At 40.6% G+C, this 19,246-nt stretch overlaps 1 protein-coding gene across 2 annotated transcripts in view; it reads right to left on the reverse strand.

The window, feature by feature from the left end:
- CDK6 (cyclin dependent kinase 6) overlaps positions 1-17,408 on the reverse strand; it is a 136,275-nt gene extending 118,867 nt beyond the window's left edge. For both annotated transcript variants that reach the window (XM_075706068.1, XM_075706070.1), the window contains exon 1: positions 17,176-17,408. In XM_075706068.1, the coding sequence (XP_075562183.1) occupies positions 17,176-17,408 (233 nt within the window). The remainder of the gene's footprint in view (positions 1-17,175) is intronic.
- Positions 17,409-19,246: the final 1,838 nt, after the last annotated feature.

A 19,246-nucleotide genomic window follows, 5' to 3' on the forward strand; every position in this document is an offset into this window, starting at 1 on the left:
AAGATTATTTGCAGAGTTTGGCAATGAAAATGAGGTGTTAGTAGCATTTTGAGCTGGCAATAAATTTTTTTCGACTGTTTTATTACTTCAGGGCAAAGGCAACTATTTCTTTTGGGGCGTCTTTTAGCAGCGTGAGATGAGGGTTTACATTTTAATGCACGGATAGTTTTGAAATAAATTCAGCATTTTGTAAATGATAGCGTATGTCAGATGCAAACACATGACAAAACTGTATTTTGGTTGTTTTGCAACCATGTCTTTCACATTTCTGAAAGAAATGAGCAAACTGTAATAAATCTTGCAAAACAAGGTCTGGTTCCTGGAGCGCTAAAACATTTTTATGTCTAGGCGAATGAAAACAAAGCACATCTACCCAAGCTCTGCAAGCAAAGGGGAGCGTGCTCTGCGACGTCCAGGCAGCCAGTGTCAGCTCAAGCTGAGCTGAGGAAGATCTGAGGACAGCAGAGCGTAATGGCTGAGGCTCTGCAGCGCTAACATGGCTACGCAGCTTCCAGCTGGCTCACAGCACTGGCAGGGCGAGTAGGCATCTGCCTGGGAGTCAGGCAGGGCTGGTTCACATCTGCTTGCAAATGCTGCATGGACTTACAAAGCGGTGGACATAGAATACTTCAGATCATAGAGCAAGTCGGTGTCAAAACTGTCGAGCTTAATTTGCCAGGAATTACCACTTCAGGTCTTACACCATTCTCCGACCTATCTGCTCTTTCTCACTTCAGAAAAATACTGGGTGAGATGGAAATTGTTCTAACCTTTTCTAAGCCATATATGAATTGTTTTATTAGTGCAATCATTTTTATTTCAAGAATAAGTCAAGAGACATCGAGGGCTGAAGGAGTTGCTCCGCATTATTTTCTCTAATCCATCCCCAAACCCTACAATCATCCTATTTACCTCTGTTCGGAGAAAGAGCACGGAAACTTATACCACAGCTGATGGTCTTGAGCCTTTGTACAGTTGACTAAACAGGCAACACTACACGCCATACAGGGCCCACAGAATCAGCACAGTCTACAAAAGCCTTTTCTGGTTGTGGGCAGCTCTCCTATTCCAGCGACACACTACTATTTTATTTTTTTCCAGTTTCCATCTTTTTTCCATCTGACAGAAACAATTACCCCTCTTAGTTCTTCTTTAAAGCTTCCATTTATCTTCTATTTAAATATGTAGTCAAGGAAAAGACAAATTTTCACACTGTGAAATGTATGTAAACATACTGGACATCACTATTTATGTACAATTTTTACATGAATTTTCATGCTTATTGCACCACAGGCTTTTAATTAAGGTATCACTGGACTACCAATTATATCAATTGCTATATCACGTAACTCCTGGGGGGGGGGGGTGAACACTTACAGTGGCACTGGCCTACAAAGACAAATATTTTTTTTTCACCCCCATGGCCAATACACAATGGAACGGAACAGCAGGAGGTAGAAAATAAACTAGGATTCCAAACTCAAGGAGTCAAGAGTAATTAAATTGAATAGATACAGGGAACACATTAAGGAAATGTACAATCTTAGATAGTAAAGATATGGCTGCATTAATTGCAAGGGGGAAAAAAAGACATCATAAAACTGTCAAGATAAGTTAAGTGATTTAGCAACCAAGGTCCCAAATTACAAAATAACCTAGGTATTTAGGGTTGTCAGTACATCTGAGAATCACTTGTTGTCCGAAGAGTCACTTCTTGATGATTTTCAACTAGTATCCCAATGCCTAAATCATAGGAATGTAGGACTGGAAGAAAAAAATTAGACTAGTTGCCTGCATTAATAAGCACCCACGCAACATACATTTAGGAGGATGCGCAGATACTGTAGGCCATCCCACACCAAATGCAGAGCTAGAAGGAGAGTTACAACCCTGGAGTTTTTCCTTACAGTGCATTTTAGTTCGAGAGCCTCACCGTCACCCCAGGTCCCTGAAGCAGTAGGATGTTCATGAAATAAAACTCCTAAGTTATTCCAGGAAGCTGACCTCTACCATTTTACACAGGATATTAAATAGACCCCAGCTGTCTCCACTTAGAAGTGACTTAGTTCATATGTTTTATAAAGGTCCATTCAGCCGCTTTCTGCGTTATCACAGATTTGAAGCGACTTTCTGTGAAGAAAAAGTCAAACTTTCTGGTGATTTCTCCTACCTACTTTTCATGCAGGCATGTCTTGGTTTTCAAACATCACAACTGGCATCAATATGTTCTGAAATAAGAATCTGTGTCTGGATTATGAAAATATTTGACTGAGAAACAACTGTCTCAAGTCCATTTGGAAGAAACATACAAAATAGAGCAATTTTTCTTTTTGCTAAATCCAGGAAGACACAGTAGTCTTCATTTCCATGAATGCCTCTTTACTCAAGCCCCTATGGTATATGACTATTGATCTCAAGCGCAGTACAGTCCGCATCCTCTCACTCCAGAAGGCAGAGAAGTGACATGGATTTAGATTTTTCCAAAGCACAAGAACACTTTTCCAGGCTTGTGAAAATAAGAGTGATCAATATATTTGAAATGCTGTGATAATCCTTCAGAAAATTTGAGTTAAATTATTTCAAGAACTCAATAGTCTTTTTAAGAAGAGCCTCCATTTAAAAGCTAACAAGATGATATTGCAATATTTTTGTATAAAGGATGTGCTCTGGGATGAATGAGTTCTGAAACTGAGTGAATAATGCAATTTAAAGATGGCAATTTCATGCTTGAAAGAAGAAAGATCAAAGTTACCTTAAATTTTACAAGATTTGAAAAATTTAAAAAAGGGTCAATATTAAAAGGGGACACATAATCCCATCAGCTAAATATTCCCTAGAGCCTTTAAAAATGTACATTTGTGCTGCACACAGGAGGAAAAAAAGCCATCTGTTTCAAAAATTAGTTCTGCTGATTTTAAATATTGACATCCCCTGTTCAATTGCCTGCTGCAGCGGACTGTGCCCCAGTTAGGTTAAGCCATTAGATGTTTACTCTTTTGCATATTGCCTGGGCTCTTTGCCACTCACATCAGGCGTCATAATTTTCATTTACTCTTTCCAGAATACATTTAATAAAATTTACTATTTTATTATACTTAGCAGTGAGATGGCATTTCAGTTCCAAGTTCCAATTTTCAATGTCATGTAACTTTTTAAAAACAATTAGGTTTTGGGATGTTTTTTTCCCTGGCTTGCCTTCATTCCTTTTCAATTTTTTCTTTTAACTTTAAAAAAGAAAACTGTTCAAACATTTTTAAGGCACAGACTTTAAACTAATTGCAGTCCTACATGTCTAACAATCTTCATCCATGTCACAAAATAAAAATTCTGAACTTCCTGGTATAAATGCAGTCAAATCTTGAAATTTGCATGATTTTTCTTTTCCACATCACACACACACATATGTAATATGAATATCCAAACAGCTTAACAGAGCAGTTTATTTGCTTTACTACAATTATATTGTCTTAGTGGTTCCATAATAAAAAAGCTGTTTTCAAGCTTTGTAAATCAAGCTATAAAAGAACTAGCTCCAACAGATACTCAACATAAAAAATGATGGAGCAGAATCTGTTAGCATTATTGATTGATTTTAATTTTGCAGGCTATTACCGAGCAATGTGGGCTGACACATTTTGAGATTATGGAAAAATAAAACTTTAAATTAAAAAAAAATTATTCCAAGAGATAAAGGTATACTACCACTGCTTTCCAAGCACTTGGGTCTTGGATAATTCAGGGTGGAATATAAGTTAGACACCAGAATTTTCCAGCTATTGCAGTTGTACAATCACGTAACTTGCTCGAAAGGAGTATCAGGCAATGAAACTATGTGTAGCATCAGAATTTTATCAATAATGAGATAATTAGCCCACTGAGTAGCAAATCCTGTATGAGACCAGTATGGCAGAATGAAGGGAAATGAGAAAAATACGCAAGAGAAACTACCTCTGAGAAAGCTTTGAAAGGTGCCTTAAACCACTTGTAGGCTGCATGACTGGCCATCTCCAACACACATCTTCAGCTACTCTTCCTCTTGTAAAAGATTAACAAGTTTTGACCCAAATGGCTCCTGCTGGAACTTAAAATTGGGTACAGGGTAACCAGGCAATGCCCACCTGTTCCAGCTACATCCTGTTCTCCTTAGTACTTTAATGCCAAGAGCAAACCAGAAGCAGATTGTCTGAAGTCAGTACATTTCACAGAAACACACACTCTGCTATTAGGAAAAGTACATAAATTTTGCCAACTGATAAAAAAGGTGTCTTGTACAAACCCTTACCAACAATCCATATACTATAGACTTTGGTAAAAAACAAAGTTCCCCTATAATACTAATTTCTTATTCAATTATCTCCTCTGATTTCTCAGAATTCAAGTGCCCTTTGATTTCAATAGCAGCTTTTTGTTCCCCCACTCCCAAAATAATTTCCTATTTGCTTTTGTAACTTCTCTTATTTGCTGTACAAACTCCCTACTAGTGTTTCCACTTTCCACCTTCAAGCCTGAACCGCACCGACTGGCATTAATCTCATCTAGCTGTAGCAGGCTACAGTTGGGTGTCCACTCTGCATTAGCCACCTGGGCTCTCTCTGCAGTCAACAAGAGAGACGCAGGCGTTTCCAGAGGGCAATTCATTCTGCTCCAGGGTGGGTAAGGAGCATGAGTGGGATGAATTATTCTGAGAAAGTGCATCCTTGCTCTGCACGCACTATGGGAAGACTCTAAATGACTAGGATGGAGTATATTTTTAATATTCAGATGGTTAAAGGTCAGATGTCTGCTCACAATTATCTTACATTCCTGTTTTATTTTTTTATGCATGGCTATGTGTACCTTCTGTGAATCCGTCATGATATACTGGAGCAGAGTCATAAAAGGCGTAGAGAAAGTTTGGCATCTCCTTTTGACACCCTTCACCCCTCCGGAGAGTTTGAGGAACCCATATGTTTAAACTGTCCTCTTAGAGCTAGTGTCCAGGAAGAGGCTATAGATCCAAAGCAGCAGCCAGGATTTCCAGTGGCTGGACAGAGCATCACACCAGGGAAAGGTGTATGTCCCCAGTGACAAAATGTGTTGCCACAAATCTCTATTTAAGTACCTACCACGTTAAATCTAGGCATTTTCATATTATTCCTCTTGCCTGTTGAATTTTTTATTACCTCCTGTTTCTCAATCTCTCTTTTCTAAAGCCTATTAGGACGAGAGGAAATGGGCTTAAGCTGAGCCAGGGGAGGTTTAGGTTGGAAATTAGGAAAAATTTCTTTACGGAAAGGGTGGTCAAGAATTGGAACAGGCTGCCCAGAGAGGTGGTGGAGTCCCCATCCCTGGAAGTGTTCAAAAAACGGGTAGATGTGGCACTTTGGGACATGGTTTAGTCTAGTCTACCCTTGATTGGCTTAGAGTAGACTTGGTAGTGTAGGTTAATGGTTGGACTGGATGATCTTAAAGGTCTTTTCCAACCTAAACGATTCTATGATTCTATGATTCTGTTGTTACTACATCAAGTTTGGGAACCATCCCTTTTCCAAATATATCAGATTTAATTATTGTGGTCACTATGACTGTGTGTCTTGACTACAAGAACTTCTTAAACCAGCTACTGCAACTTATTTCAGGCTATGCAGAGAGTGACTTCTCTTCCTTGTACTCCAGGAACAGCTGCTTCATTGACCGTGTCTGTAAGTTTTTTCTTTAAACCTTGTCTCATTTGTCCACTTAGGAACATTATGAACATTGTCCACATTATGAACAGTGGTTGAAATTGTCCTTTATCACCATTTTAGTAAACTTAGTTGACTTTCCAGCTTCTTCCAGAATTACAGGCTCAATATCCTTTCACTGATCTAGCGGATGGCAGAAGATTTAAATTTGCTTTTCATGACTTAAGTTTTGTTTCTACAGAATGGTCTTCTCCACTCTCAACTTCAGGTTACTAGAAACCAAGCAGTCTTTGAAATGTATTTTCTTACAGACAGCACAATATCCTATTGATTTGGGACATTCCAATATACTTTAAAATTTCTTCTAAAAAGACATCAGTGTTATTCAGTTATCTGGGTTTTATCTATACGCACAAATACCTTTCATTTTTAGTCAAATGGGTTACCTGACTCTTCAGTGCAACTCCTAACTATTCTAGCTGTTGTACTGCTGTGGTCTTCAGGTCCAGTCTCATTTCTGTTTGTATTTTTTCACTACTGCATAAAGATTTGCTTTTGAAATAACTGCCATCTCTAAAAGACGTTTTAATCTAACCAAATAAAATTAAAAAGTAATAAAACCTTCTTGATTTCTTAAGAAGAGAGACAACATGAATAATAAGCAGCATAGAATTAAGTAATACCAGGTAACTCTCTTTTCTTTTTTTTTTTTTTTTTTTTAAATGATGTTACAAACATAAAGGCGATGTGATGAACGGGATTCCGTGCAATGAAGAGATACAAGTGCTCTGCAGAAGTACTAACTTGTCTGGGTCCTTCCAAGAATGCCAGATCTTTTAATGAGACATTTAATTCTGATTTTCAGACTATAGTCATTGATTCAAACCTGTCTGGATATGGGTATTATTGCTTTGATCAAAACTTGTTGCTCAGCATTTTACAAAAAGCAGAGATGAACATTAAGGCAACGAATTGATTAGAGTTGTCTGCGAAGAAACCACAGAGATCAGTGGATAGGCCTATCTCCATTAACAATCTAGAAGGTTATCTAAGGATAAACAACTCATTAAAAGTGCAGATGCTGTTCAATCTCTGTGTTGTAAAGATCACAAATACAACCAAAGTATGCTGTTAGATAAAATTAGCAAAATGAGATTCACCTTATAACCTACTTCCTACTAGAGAAAAATAGTACAGGTCATTAACTTTCACCATCCCGAAGAAACCTGGAAATCAACAATAAAGGTTCTAGTGCTGTGCTAGTGAATAACAAGTTAGACATAAACTTTCATTGCTGCACAGCAATCAGAAAATCTCTAATTGTAGCTATGGAAGCATATTCTCTTGAAGAAGGGAGATGTACATAGCACAGAAATGACCATGTCTGTGACACAACCTGGAGTTGGGAGTAAGCACAGCATTGTACAAATTGCTTAGGTGACAACATAGAGATAGACATCAAATATTTCAGAGGGTACATACTAAGGTAGAGAGGAATTATTTGTGGTGCTAAAAGGGAATGTAATTAGGAGGAGCAAAACAGGTCAACAGAAACTCTGAGTCCCTATCAGTGAAAAACCTCCTACTGAAAGAACTACTTTTATACCCCAGTTTGGTAAACTCAATAGTTGCAGCACCTAAAACCTGAATGGTAAAGTCTCAAATGTGCATGCCTGATGAGACACCTCTGCACAGTCTGCCTGTCCTAATGCATTTTTGTTCATCTTAACATTAGGAATTCATGATTTGAACAACCAGAGCTTTTTGAATCAGTGTAGCTCTATGGACTTTAACTTCACCAGTGGAAACTCAAGCCTTAAATTTACAACTGCATTCTTGGATTATCTGGAAGATGTGGATGCAATTCCCCCGTTAGTAGCAAGTGTTAGGCTGCTCACAGAGATGAACAGTTAACTGTGCATATTGGTTTTCAGAACATAATACAAGAATAACCATAAGATCTTACTTCAACTGTAATCTTCTAGTTAAAATATTATATACATGATGATCTGCTACTGCAAAGTCAGAGCACTTAAAGATCAGAATCATCTTTTCTGGAGAATACCATCCAACTATAATTTATTGAATGGCTGTCATTTATTATGAGACGCATTGATATTCTAGACAGCCACAAGAGTTTTTCTAGGAAAATTATTTGATCACCAGTGAGGGCAACTGAAAAGCAAAAATCATATATAATACATAATACTGCAAATCTGAATAATCTAATTTAATTTTTAATACGCAACATAAAAAAAATCACATCATATTTATATGATGAGGAAAGGGGTAGAAAGTCAAAGCTAGGGGAATGACAGAACGTGGGAATCTTAGTAAGACTTACTAAAAAGGATCCAATTTTAACATTGATACAATGTATCTATGAGAAATGCACCATATTTCTATGTTGGATTTTTTTATAACTTCATTCAAAATGCTGTTGCTAGGGATGTTTAAGTTTATCGTAAATAAAAGACTTCCATGTCCTATATCTGTTTTTAATATCACAGGGTTTTTTTAAAACGTATGATTATGTATTTCTATGCACTATAGGTTTCCAATTTTTTGTAGAAACACTCACAAGGAGTCCAATTCCCTATCATAATGAGTGAAAGTTAAATGTGACATTCAGTGGCTTCACAGCCCTCCGTTTTTATGGGGAAGGAGCAGTGTGGGCAAAGTCCTCTAAGGTTGTTTCACTTCAGCAGTAGCTGTGTATCCAGACCAGAACTCCCCCAAACATCTAAGCACAGTCAGTACATTCCCAACTCCTAATGCCAAGTTAAAATGAAAACGGTCTTAGTTCAGAAATGATTGAGGTGGTTTGCTCTAATCAAATTAAACCAGCCAAATGTTCTTTTCAAAGGTAACTGTCTACTCTGCAGCTGTATGCAAAATACCACATCAAATGTGAAAAAAAAAAAAATAGTGATAGAATTCTATCCTTACAGTAGAGCCCTGGCTCCACAGATGAAGAGAAACAAAAGCACCAGTGCAGCTAGGAATTACATTCACAGAAAGCTCCCAGAAATATGCTAACTTAAGAAACTGAACAAAGTACTGAAATTTCCAGTTTATAATTAATTGATTTCAGGGAGAAGGGAACTCTCTCACATTGTTAAACAGCAACAGACACCTTCAGTTATTTATCAAGTGACCACACTTCAAATAGATATTAAATAGATACAGCCAAAGCTTCACATAAAAGAGAGAAAAAAAATCACATAGGCTTTTCCATTCTATTTCTCACTTCCTCTCTCTGTTTCTATCAAAACATGTTAACATTCTGCACTGACTAATGTTGCAAAAGTCCAAACTCAATAGGTTTCATTTAAATTCAGTATGATTCATCTGGACTAGAACTGAGTTTTCAATCATTAAATATGGGAAATTCCTGCAAAGATTAATTCATATGTGAGTTATTTTTTTATTTTCTTTTACTAAGAAAAGATCAGTCACCTGTTAATGATAATCCAGAGTGATAACAATCAATGTTCATATGAACGCTTTTAAAAGAGTATGGAAGTTTTTGCTAAGTTTGTAGATTGTTTGCTAGGTATGTCATGGGAAATCTACCCCAGGGCAACTCTACCAATATCAGCAAATTGGCACATTCCAGTACACCCTGTATTTAGGTATCCAAAATCATCACCTGGTACTAAAATTACATGGGAAGCTTTTTAGGTTAGAGACCCATCTTCTTCTAAAACCCTAAAAAAACATCTAAACCTTCATATGGAAGAGTTTATTATTACTCATACAAAACATTCTTTGTTCCACCTAAAGAAAACACAACTGTGTTGTTAGAATTTTAAGGCCTCATTTTAAAAGGATTATTTAGCGAAATATTTCCTTGTGAACATTTTCTAACGATGGGACAAATTTTCAAAGGCTGAGGGTAAATAAATAAATAAATAGGAAATTCAATGCAGTAATTTGGATGCAGTGAGGTATTTTGAAACAGTTTGGAAATCAATGGTCACATTTCCACTCTTTGATGATCATCTCATCAAAAGCTTCCCAAATGGAAAATGTCAAAGTACACAATGGAAAAAAACACTCCTTGGAAAAATCTAAAGCTGTGTGTTATTAAATGCAAATGCTTTATAGTTTAAAGGTATAACTGTTAAACAATCATGCATGCGTAACTTAAAATATTTTTCAGAATATAAGAAAAATATATGAAGAACTGATACAGGAGGAAAAATTTCCTCTCTTTCAAATGAAAAAACACAGCTTAGTTATATAGGTATATGGGCACAGTTATCTTTTGATAATTTGTTAGATCATTAAGAGTGAACTTGATCAGCAAAACCAGAAAACGACTAGATTTCACACAAAGAGTAAAAAATCAAATGCTCTATATACAGCTGCAAAGTTCTGGAATGAACAGCAACTTCTATTTTATTTAGGGTTATGAAACGTTATAAAAGAATTTTAAAACTTTGGAACTAAATTAAGTCAACTAAGAATTACTACACAGATAAATAACCACTCTTGATGCCACATTCATGTTACTGCTATATCGGGATAGTTATTTATTCTGCATGATTTATTTTAACTTTTAATAGAAAAATTCTCTAGAAATAAGGCTTCAGTTAATGTAATACATGAGTAAGAATCAATATCTGTGATTCACATTCTTATGTATATTGCCCTTGAAGTCTATTCAGAAAAGCATTTTAAAACTCAGTGCATACTTAGTATCATAGCTATTTCTATTCAATAATGCACTTATATCTGTGCTAAACTTCAAACAAAGACTTAAATCCCACTGAGTGTACCTGAGTGACTCAGTGCTTTGCTAAGTCACAGCCTCCAGCCTACTCTCTTTCAAACACCTGGAAAGCGAGCACTTTCCTTCTCCCTGCTCTGTTCCACACTTCAGCTGGTGGTAGGTACCATGAAGCAAACTGGAAAGTCCTGATTAACCTACCCTGGCCCCTGTTTCGTGGGGTGGACCATCCACTATCGTGTCCTTTTCAAGGCTCAGTTTTCAGTCCTGGACCCCACTCCACTAACCCAGGGGATGCTGATGCTTTGCCTGGCAGTCACAGGCTGTCACCAGCAATGGTTGTGGCAAAATGAGTTGGTTTTCCATTCTGGGCAGGACCCAGCAAGACTAGATCTCTCCAAGAACAGCATAGACACAATCATCCACAGATTTAAAGAAGGAAGGGAGCACTGGACATAATCTAAAATGACTAACATTTACTCACACAAAGACTGGAAACATGTTTTTTGTAAAAAGCTTAGATTCAGAGTAAGATAAAATACTTTTTGAAGAAAGCTTGTACTCACTCCAGAAACTGAATTTCCTAAGGCTCAGAAGGCTATTCCATATTCAACCCTTCCTTCCTGACATGCTCTTATCTTGTCCTGTTTCTAGCAGACCATGTATTCAAACTAAATCATCACATCCATTACTATTAAACAATTCATATGGGCAGGAAGAATATAACTTATTTTCCCTGCACATGCTTATGCTGCACACTGTAGGGTTGCAAGCAGATGATGACAGGCCAGCATTCATGTGCAGTCGCTTCACAACGTCCTCTGCTAACTTAACAAACTTCTCCAAATCCTACCTACTGCCCAACCCTGTTCAGTGTCAGCCACATCATTCCCCTTTGCCCTCTTGCCATGAGAGAAACCGTGTTTCCAGGTAGGCAGTCCCCCCCTCCTCAAGACCGTTGCAGTGTTCCACCTCGCAGTGGCCGGTCTGTGCAGGGACCATCTCCCTTCCCCTCCGACAACCACTGCTCCGCAGCCTGGAAATGCTTCTCTCCCGCCAAGGCACTTCCCGTATTCACATCTGTCTTGAAGACCATCCTGTTTGTGTTAGACTAAAACTGACTCTGAAGCTCATTCAGTTTTTCCTTCCCATTACTCATCCACCTCTTCTACCTCAGCTGAGACTCATCTGCAACATTAATCCCTTTAACCTTGGCAAGTTGCAAGTTCAGTTTCTTCTGCTTCACTCCGTCTGGCATCTTATTTTATTCTATTCTGCATGCAAGACAATCCCTGTACCTAGCAATGTAGAGGCAACCATTTCTTTCTTTCCAAGGGCCTGCCAGATGTCATATGAGTGGTGGTACACAAAAATAAACTGTATTGCACAATACAGCACACTGCTGATCTGTAAGAATGATGTCACACTAGAAGTTTAACATTAGCCTGGCAGAAAAAGGAAGTAAGGAAGGAAGCAGAATTCACTGGAGACAAACACCCCCTAAAATAGAAATGTTTCACTTGACGGGATGGAACTTCTCAATGATTTTGAGAAGATCATCCTTTGAACTCATGAACAGTACAGTAATAAAGCCAGCAGCCAATATCAGCGTCACCACAAACTGGAAAGAAACAAAATTAGCTACTGCATTTTGAAATTCTTTTCCCTCCGTATGTTCCCATATCATTTCAGTTTAACAAACAGAACAAAGCAAAACAACTACAAGTTCAAATTGCCTTGCAAAAGGTTAGCTAGGTGTTGATGCGCTGCTACAGATATGTTCTGAATGCCCTCCCTATCAGGTTAGACAAGGAATTTTAAGACACTTATAAAAAGATGCGTTCTAAGTATAACGCAATTTTAAGCACCAAGCCATTATATGCTTGTGGGACCTCTGAGCAGAGTCAAGTGCTGGCCTTCATGTCAGGGCATGTGAGGATGGGGGAGTCAAGTGTGCCCCAGCCTCTTCGCCCCGCACTCAGGTTGCCTTGCCAAGGGATTCCGTTGATGGGCTCCATCAAGTACTCAAGTGCAAACCAAGAGATAACAGCAGGGACCACTGGATTGCAAAAGCAGGGAAAAAGCAACGTGACAGTACTGCTGTACCACAGAGGACAGTTTACGTGCCATTTATATTTCAATGGATATGAAATAACATAAAACCTTGAACGTGGCATAATGGTGCAAATACTCATAACTACTGGGTTGCCCCCACACTGATCCGTATACCAAAAAGACTGAGGAACAGAGTTATACTTCCAGCTAGGTGGATCATTCTGTTGAACCTAAGTCGATTAGCTGGGGCACCTATTCTGCAAGTTAACAGGAAGAATAGAACTAAGATTTTTAATTCCTTATTATATGGCAATGATAACCTTGAATGGCAAGATTTCTGACACTTATCTTTGAAATAATAACTCAGATTATATTTTAATAGATTATATACAACATAATTTTTGTTATTTTAAAATTGAAGGCTTACTAACCCATGAAAATACTAAAATAGTTGTACTTATCAAAAAACTATGAGCCAGGAAGCAAAAATATACAGCTTTGCAGGTTTGCTCTATTTGCTTAAGGTTTAACGCTATTAAAACTGTTAAATATATGTATGTTAGAAAACAAGCACAGCAAGAATTACAGTATTCTGTCTTGTATATCACCTTCCCAGAGTGCAAATTCACAGTCTGATGCATGATTAACATTAGGGGAAAATTATTCATCTGATTACTAGCAGGAGAGAGATAAAATGAACACAATCTATTGCTGCATTTAGCATTATAATCACAAGATGAATTTTTACAGATATATTGCAGCAGGGAATACTCCCAGTTTTACACACAGGAATTTCCTGAATCTAATATGTCATTTCTTCCTGGCAAAGTCTGTCCTTTGTCTACATACATTTCATTTTTCCCAAACAGAACAGTACTAAGCTACATAAGTGCTGGACCAACTTTTGCCAGACTTAACTACTGTATATAGTAAAGCTTTAGTAAAGCATTACATCTTATTATCTGAAAGGTGAGCTAGAGGAGCACCTTAATCATCCTACCAGTTACAAAGGACATTTCAAAGCCTACAACATACCTCATTTTAGAGCAATTCACAGTAAGATTTACTCTTGAAGATTCTATTTTTTACTTTGCTTTGTGAAGATAAATAGAGTAACATGTCCTGATGGAGGGGAACTCTATACAAGGGCAAATGTGAACAGGAGAGGATTTTAAGCACATAGCAATCATCCTTTTAACTGTATTTTTCCCATGCCTTTCTGTATACTATTTTTGACAGTCTTACAAAATTTTAGATCAGTACTCCAGACCTTATTTCCATTATAGTCAATAGTCTAGAGACTTCCACTACCATCACTTTTCTGATGAAGATTAGACTTCCTTTCACTTCTTATCTTGCACCTCAGTTTTGCTTTATTCTGCAATGAAGTCTTATCTAACTTCATTATCTACCGTTGTAAAAGCAACCGTGCTGCGAAAAATGCATCTCTGCATTGTACGAATATGGAAACGATAGACTTGGAGAGCAGGAACGCGAAACAAAGCTCTCAAAATTAGCAAGCAGCAGCATGGAAAAATACAATAAATATTTTGTTTAAAATTATTCTATGCTATTTAGACATTTCTACTTTATGGAGAAAACCTCTTCCATCCCCAATGCCAAGCACTGTAAACCAGTTTTGGCTCTAAGTGTTTCTCAGGATTTTAGAGGAAGGGAATCTACGACTGCTATGACAAACCTGGGCTGCAGTAGCAATGCTGGTCCTCCATCATGGCTCCACAGAGCTGTGGAGCTCCACCTCTGCCTAGCAAGTACTGGGTCTTTTCCTTACCAAATTGTTCTTCACATTCAGCACCACTTCATGGAGACAGAGAAGCCCTGGCCTGCTGAGCTCCTGTACTCTCTGGAGATGCCCAGACCTACCATCCGAGTTCAGCATGATGAGAAGTTGCATGTGATTTCTGCCATTGCCGTCAGCTGATGCCAGAGCACCACAGCTGAGCACAGGGCATATGTGGTTCATCTGTTCGCAGTCTGTCTAAATTTAAGATTCACAGAATGACTGTCGGTTTGCACTGAGCAACTCATGGATCACACATGCCGTTACTCAGAGGTAACAGGTTCAACATTATATCTGCAGTTCTCACTTACTTCTCTCAGGCTAGTTGCCTGTAATATTCAGAAAAAAGTTAGGCATCCCCTCAAAATCAAAAACATTTGATTTCTAATACTTGTGTTGTTATCCCAGTGCTCTGAAAATGATGTACACTTTAATCCAGTATGTAGGCAATGCATTTGCCATTATTTTTATTTACCAGCCTGGCCACGATACCACTTTCCAGAATGCATGCCCAAACAATGAAGATTTTTGTGAGCATAATATGTTCAATAATTAAGTACAGCTAGGTCTGCTGCTTAAAATTGCAGATCTTCTTTTACAGTATTTCCTTTTCTGAGTATATTTACATACTACAAAAATAGACCTTTAATTTCAATAAATTACAAACTCTTCTACCGTATTTTGTAACGGAATGGGGGCATTTAAATATTTTCAAATAATCTTTCATTACAAGGTTATGATTTCTCTCACTCTTATAGCTATATCTGCTTATAGCTATATATGCTACTTATAGCTTAATTTGCTCTACAGATTAAAAACATGCACAACAGAAGTGAGTTTTTAAATAGCATTCCTCCCATTTTAGAAGAGAAGTTTGGAATTGCTTCTTATATTCCCCTGCCTGTTTGTGGAAAAAGGTGTGCAGCTGAGGTCCCAAGTATCCTGATACATCACAGCCCTTGCATGTGAAACGCTGCTTATGGCAAAAGGTACAAGCTTCACAACACCACTATGAGGACCTGGACTGCACTTTCAGAAATTTTTATATTGAAACTACATTCTCACATTTCTGGTTGAAATACTTACTGCTTGCGGATAATGAATTTTCATTCAAACTTGTAAAAATATTTTAAGCTTCAATATATTTATGCAACGCTACGTTGAGATTGCACTGCACTTAAACCCAAGCAAAACAAGCCCGCAGCTGCACAGTCAGTTCATCAAACAGCTCTTTGGAAAACAAGAATTTCATTTTTCATGATTTTGCTGAATTCAAGATTAGAAAGCTCTTAAAAAAAAATCTTTTACTTCACATGGAAAGATCTCAATGGCAGAGAAGTGTTGCTATGTTGAATTATTCCCACACAAGATTTACGGTTTTCAAATATGTAAATGTCTAAACCTGGACAACTAAATCCTCATTTACTCTCATAAATTATTGGGCTGGATTTTAGACATTTTGAGAACTCTTAATTATTACTACTGCCAAGGAAGAACTTTGTGTGCGCTCCTCTGTAAACCAAGCCACTTGATTCGGTGATGAAACATGACACATTGTCCACACAAAGATGCCCTGACTTCTGAAATTTATTGACGAAGTCTCTGGCATTACTAGATGCCAGTCAAAATAATGATTATTAACCCAACTGTTTGCTTGATTAGCAATGGGAAAGTGTGAGCTGCAGCCAGCATCCCATTACTCACTGCAGTGACACTGATGATGCGTACTCCATTATCAGTATTTCGGAATACACATGCTTTGCCTAGTCAGTTTAGACAGAAATGGGACTGTTGTATTACACTGTCTTGAGAGGAACAAAAATGATTTTACCTCTAGCTATTCACTTTTATATGTTAAATACTGTTCTCTGTCTCACCTTTCCTCTTGCACCTACTGTAACCCCCCTCATCTCAGACCCTAAAACAGGAGGATCACAGCTACAAGCCATTTTGAAGGTCATCTCTAACTTCAGAGTATCTATTTCTCTAGGACTGAAAGAGGCTTGGTGTTAGCGAAGTATAAAACATTTTCCTTTTGCTATGCAATATGTGCGTACAATAACTCAAAGAACAGGAAATATTCTTGTTAATACAGCACCATCAGCAAGGTGCTGACCAGTCTCAAATCATTGCATACGTGGGTATCTGCAAAGTGAAGCTTACTTGAAGTTCATAATATTAACGAAAGATGCTCACGGGCTGCTGGAGGTTTCCAGCTATGGAAAAATGTAAGAGGTTATGGTAGGGCCAGCCTCACCATTGAGAGAATCTGTTCAAGAACACAGGGTCATTTATCTGGGGTTTATGTTACTGACGTGACAGAAGGGACATCCTGGAGCCAGGATGCCACCGTTTTGCAAGCGGTGAAATCGGTACCAGTCGAACAGTATTCAACCATAAGGCCGCCTGCAAGGCTTGAAGTCTTAAGCTGTTACTTCTCCTTAACACGACAATCTACAACTCTCTCTAAAAGCATCTAAAAAGGTAGAACGCACATTCCACTACCGTGCTCATATTCTTTGCCATTTTGATAATGAATAGAGCTGCTAAAAATCAGCTGCAGCTGGCAGAACTAACACCTGAGACAAAACCAGGGAGACATTGGGCTTTTTTAATTCTCGCTTATGCCCGAGGAAATAGTGTATATATGGCTCCTTGCCCATTCACTCAAATGCTTAAGTCACACACCTATGCCTCTGGAGATGGGTGTTTGTGTGTGTGGGAGGCAATGCACAGGGATGAGGTGAGGTCTGGCAGGCAGCACCATGGCCTGCCGAAACCTCAAACCACACTTCATGTATGCAGTTTAGTGCAAACCCAAACAAGTGTCCAGTCCATTTATGTACCCAAACTCTTGCTTGCCCGATTCCTGTACTAAAACCAGGACCCCGCTGATCAGGACACCTGCCCCATTTCCTCACCTGACCACGTTGGGGTGCTCGAACGTCTCGAGGTGCCTCAAAACTGCCACCTCTCGGATGGTGGACAGCGGCATCCCCTCCTCGCTGGTCTGCACCCGTACCCGCTTGAGCGCAACAAAGCGACCTCCGTTCTTCAAGTCTCGGGCTTTGAAAACCTTCCCGTAGGCTCCTTCCCCAATCTCAGCCACACATTCATACTGCTGGTCAGCCAGGTTTGCGCTGTCCTTATCCATGCTGGCGCTGCTCCTCTTCCTCCCGTGCTCCAAGTGTCTTGGGGTGGCTCTCAGTCTCGCTTGCTTTCGGAAAACTAGTACTTCGCTTGCGTTGCAGATACGCCACGCACTTGGTACCTCTGCCAGAGGGGCAGTAGGAAGCTCTCGCCCTCCTGTTCTCGTTCCTCTTCTGTACAGGCCCCAATGTGCCTCCTCTTTCGGCCGCCGGGAATTATCATACAGTCTTTGGGAGCATCGTCTGTGTAAAGCCAATTAGATCTGGAGGACAAACCAAGCAAGAAAAGTGAGTTTAGTTTACTTCCTTACTTTGCATCATTTAAAAACTGAGAAAATTAAGCTGATATAGTAGCTAGCTACACGCGAAGCAAAACTGTGGTGCAAAGGAAGACGTGAACCAGCAGGGCGACACGTGGATCAACGTTCCCACATGGCTGATATAACGCTACACAGTTATCGCGGTCTGCACAGAAGGCTACAACACGCAGCTACAGAGCAAACACGTGCTGTGGGATTTTACTGCGCAACGGGCTGAATACGACGACCCTGCGAGACACGGATGATGGGCCCAGCAGAGCTAACTATGCGTGTGCGAGAGGAAGTAGCTTATGTCAGGATTGTAGGACTCAAAGGTTTCTTCAGTGCACATGGTGGGGTCTTGGAAATACATCCCACGCTATACTACTGTTACTTATTTGTAAATGATAGCACTTGGAGGTTTCAGCCCCGATCTGCCCTCCCCTGTGCTAAGCCCTGCATGAACAGATCGCAAGAGACAAGTTCCTGCCTCAAAGCGCCTGTGGGGAGGAGAAATACGTACACATTTAAAAGACGATAGTAACGTGTTACCGAGCAATGTGTGCTAGAGGTAGGTTCAGAAACGTACACTTTAGCAAAGTTATGAACGTGCGAGGGTTTTGGCTGTGGGTACTGCTACCGCTGGATGTGTGACTGGCAGCTCCTTGCAGAACAGCGTGATGAAAGACGGTCTTGAGGAACAGCACGCTCTGCCGTGCAGCGCATGAGGCTGGAGAGCAGAAGCGCTTCCTTCTGCATCCAGTTTCATCCACGCTTTCGGCAGGACTGTGGGCAACTCCTGTCCCCTCACAAAGCCCCACACCAATCCGCCCCCTTCCCCCTGCCCCTTTTCAGCAGGATGAGATTGCGACCTCCGGGGCTGCAACCCTCTCCTACGCTGCATTTTCAGCGTGCCAGGTTTAAAGCGCCCCAGACAGCTCAGCCGGGGACCCCCTAACTCGAATCCACGCATGAAGCCAGGGGTATTCCTTACATTTAAGCCGATCTTACACCGCAGCTGCAGCCGAAAAGAGCGAACCAGGAGGAAACCTGTGCCCGCTGCTCATCACTTCTCCCCCGCTGCAGCCAGCGGCACCACCCTGCCCCGCCGCCCGCAGCCGCCGCCGCCGCCCGCTGCCCCCGCACCGCCGCCTCCCGCCGGCGGCCCCGCGCCCCCCGCACCTCCGCGGCCCCGGCACCGGGGGCGGGCGGCCGCGCCGCCTCCCCGCCGCGGCGGGGGGACACCTGCCCCGGGCCCCGCCGCGCCCCGCAGCCCCCGCCGCGCCGCTGCGCAGGGCGCCCCCCGGCGGCGGGCAGCGGCGCCGCGCGTGTGCGTGGCCGCGGGGGCGGCGGGCCTGCCTCGGCGCGGCCGCTGCGCCGGCTGGAAAGCTGCCGCTCCCCGGGCGCGGCGGGATGCCGGGGGCGCCCCCCCACCCCCCCGCCTCGGCACCGAGCTCCCCGCCGCCGGCGCCCCACACGCGGCGGGGGACACGCGGGGAAACGCGTCCCCCCGCTTCCTCTCAGGGGACGGGGGGGCGGGGGGG

The sequence above is a fragment of the Pelecanus crispus genome, chromosome 2 (assembly GCF_030463565.1).
Source record: "Pelecanus crispus isolate bPelCri1 chromosome 2, bPelCri1.pri, whole genome shotgun sequence".
Classification (NCBI taxonomy): Eukaryota; Metazoa; Chordata; class Aves; order Pelecaniformes; family Pelecanidae; genus Pelecanus; species Pelecanus crispus.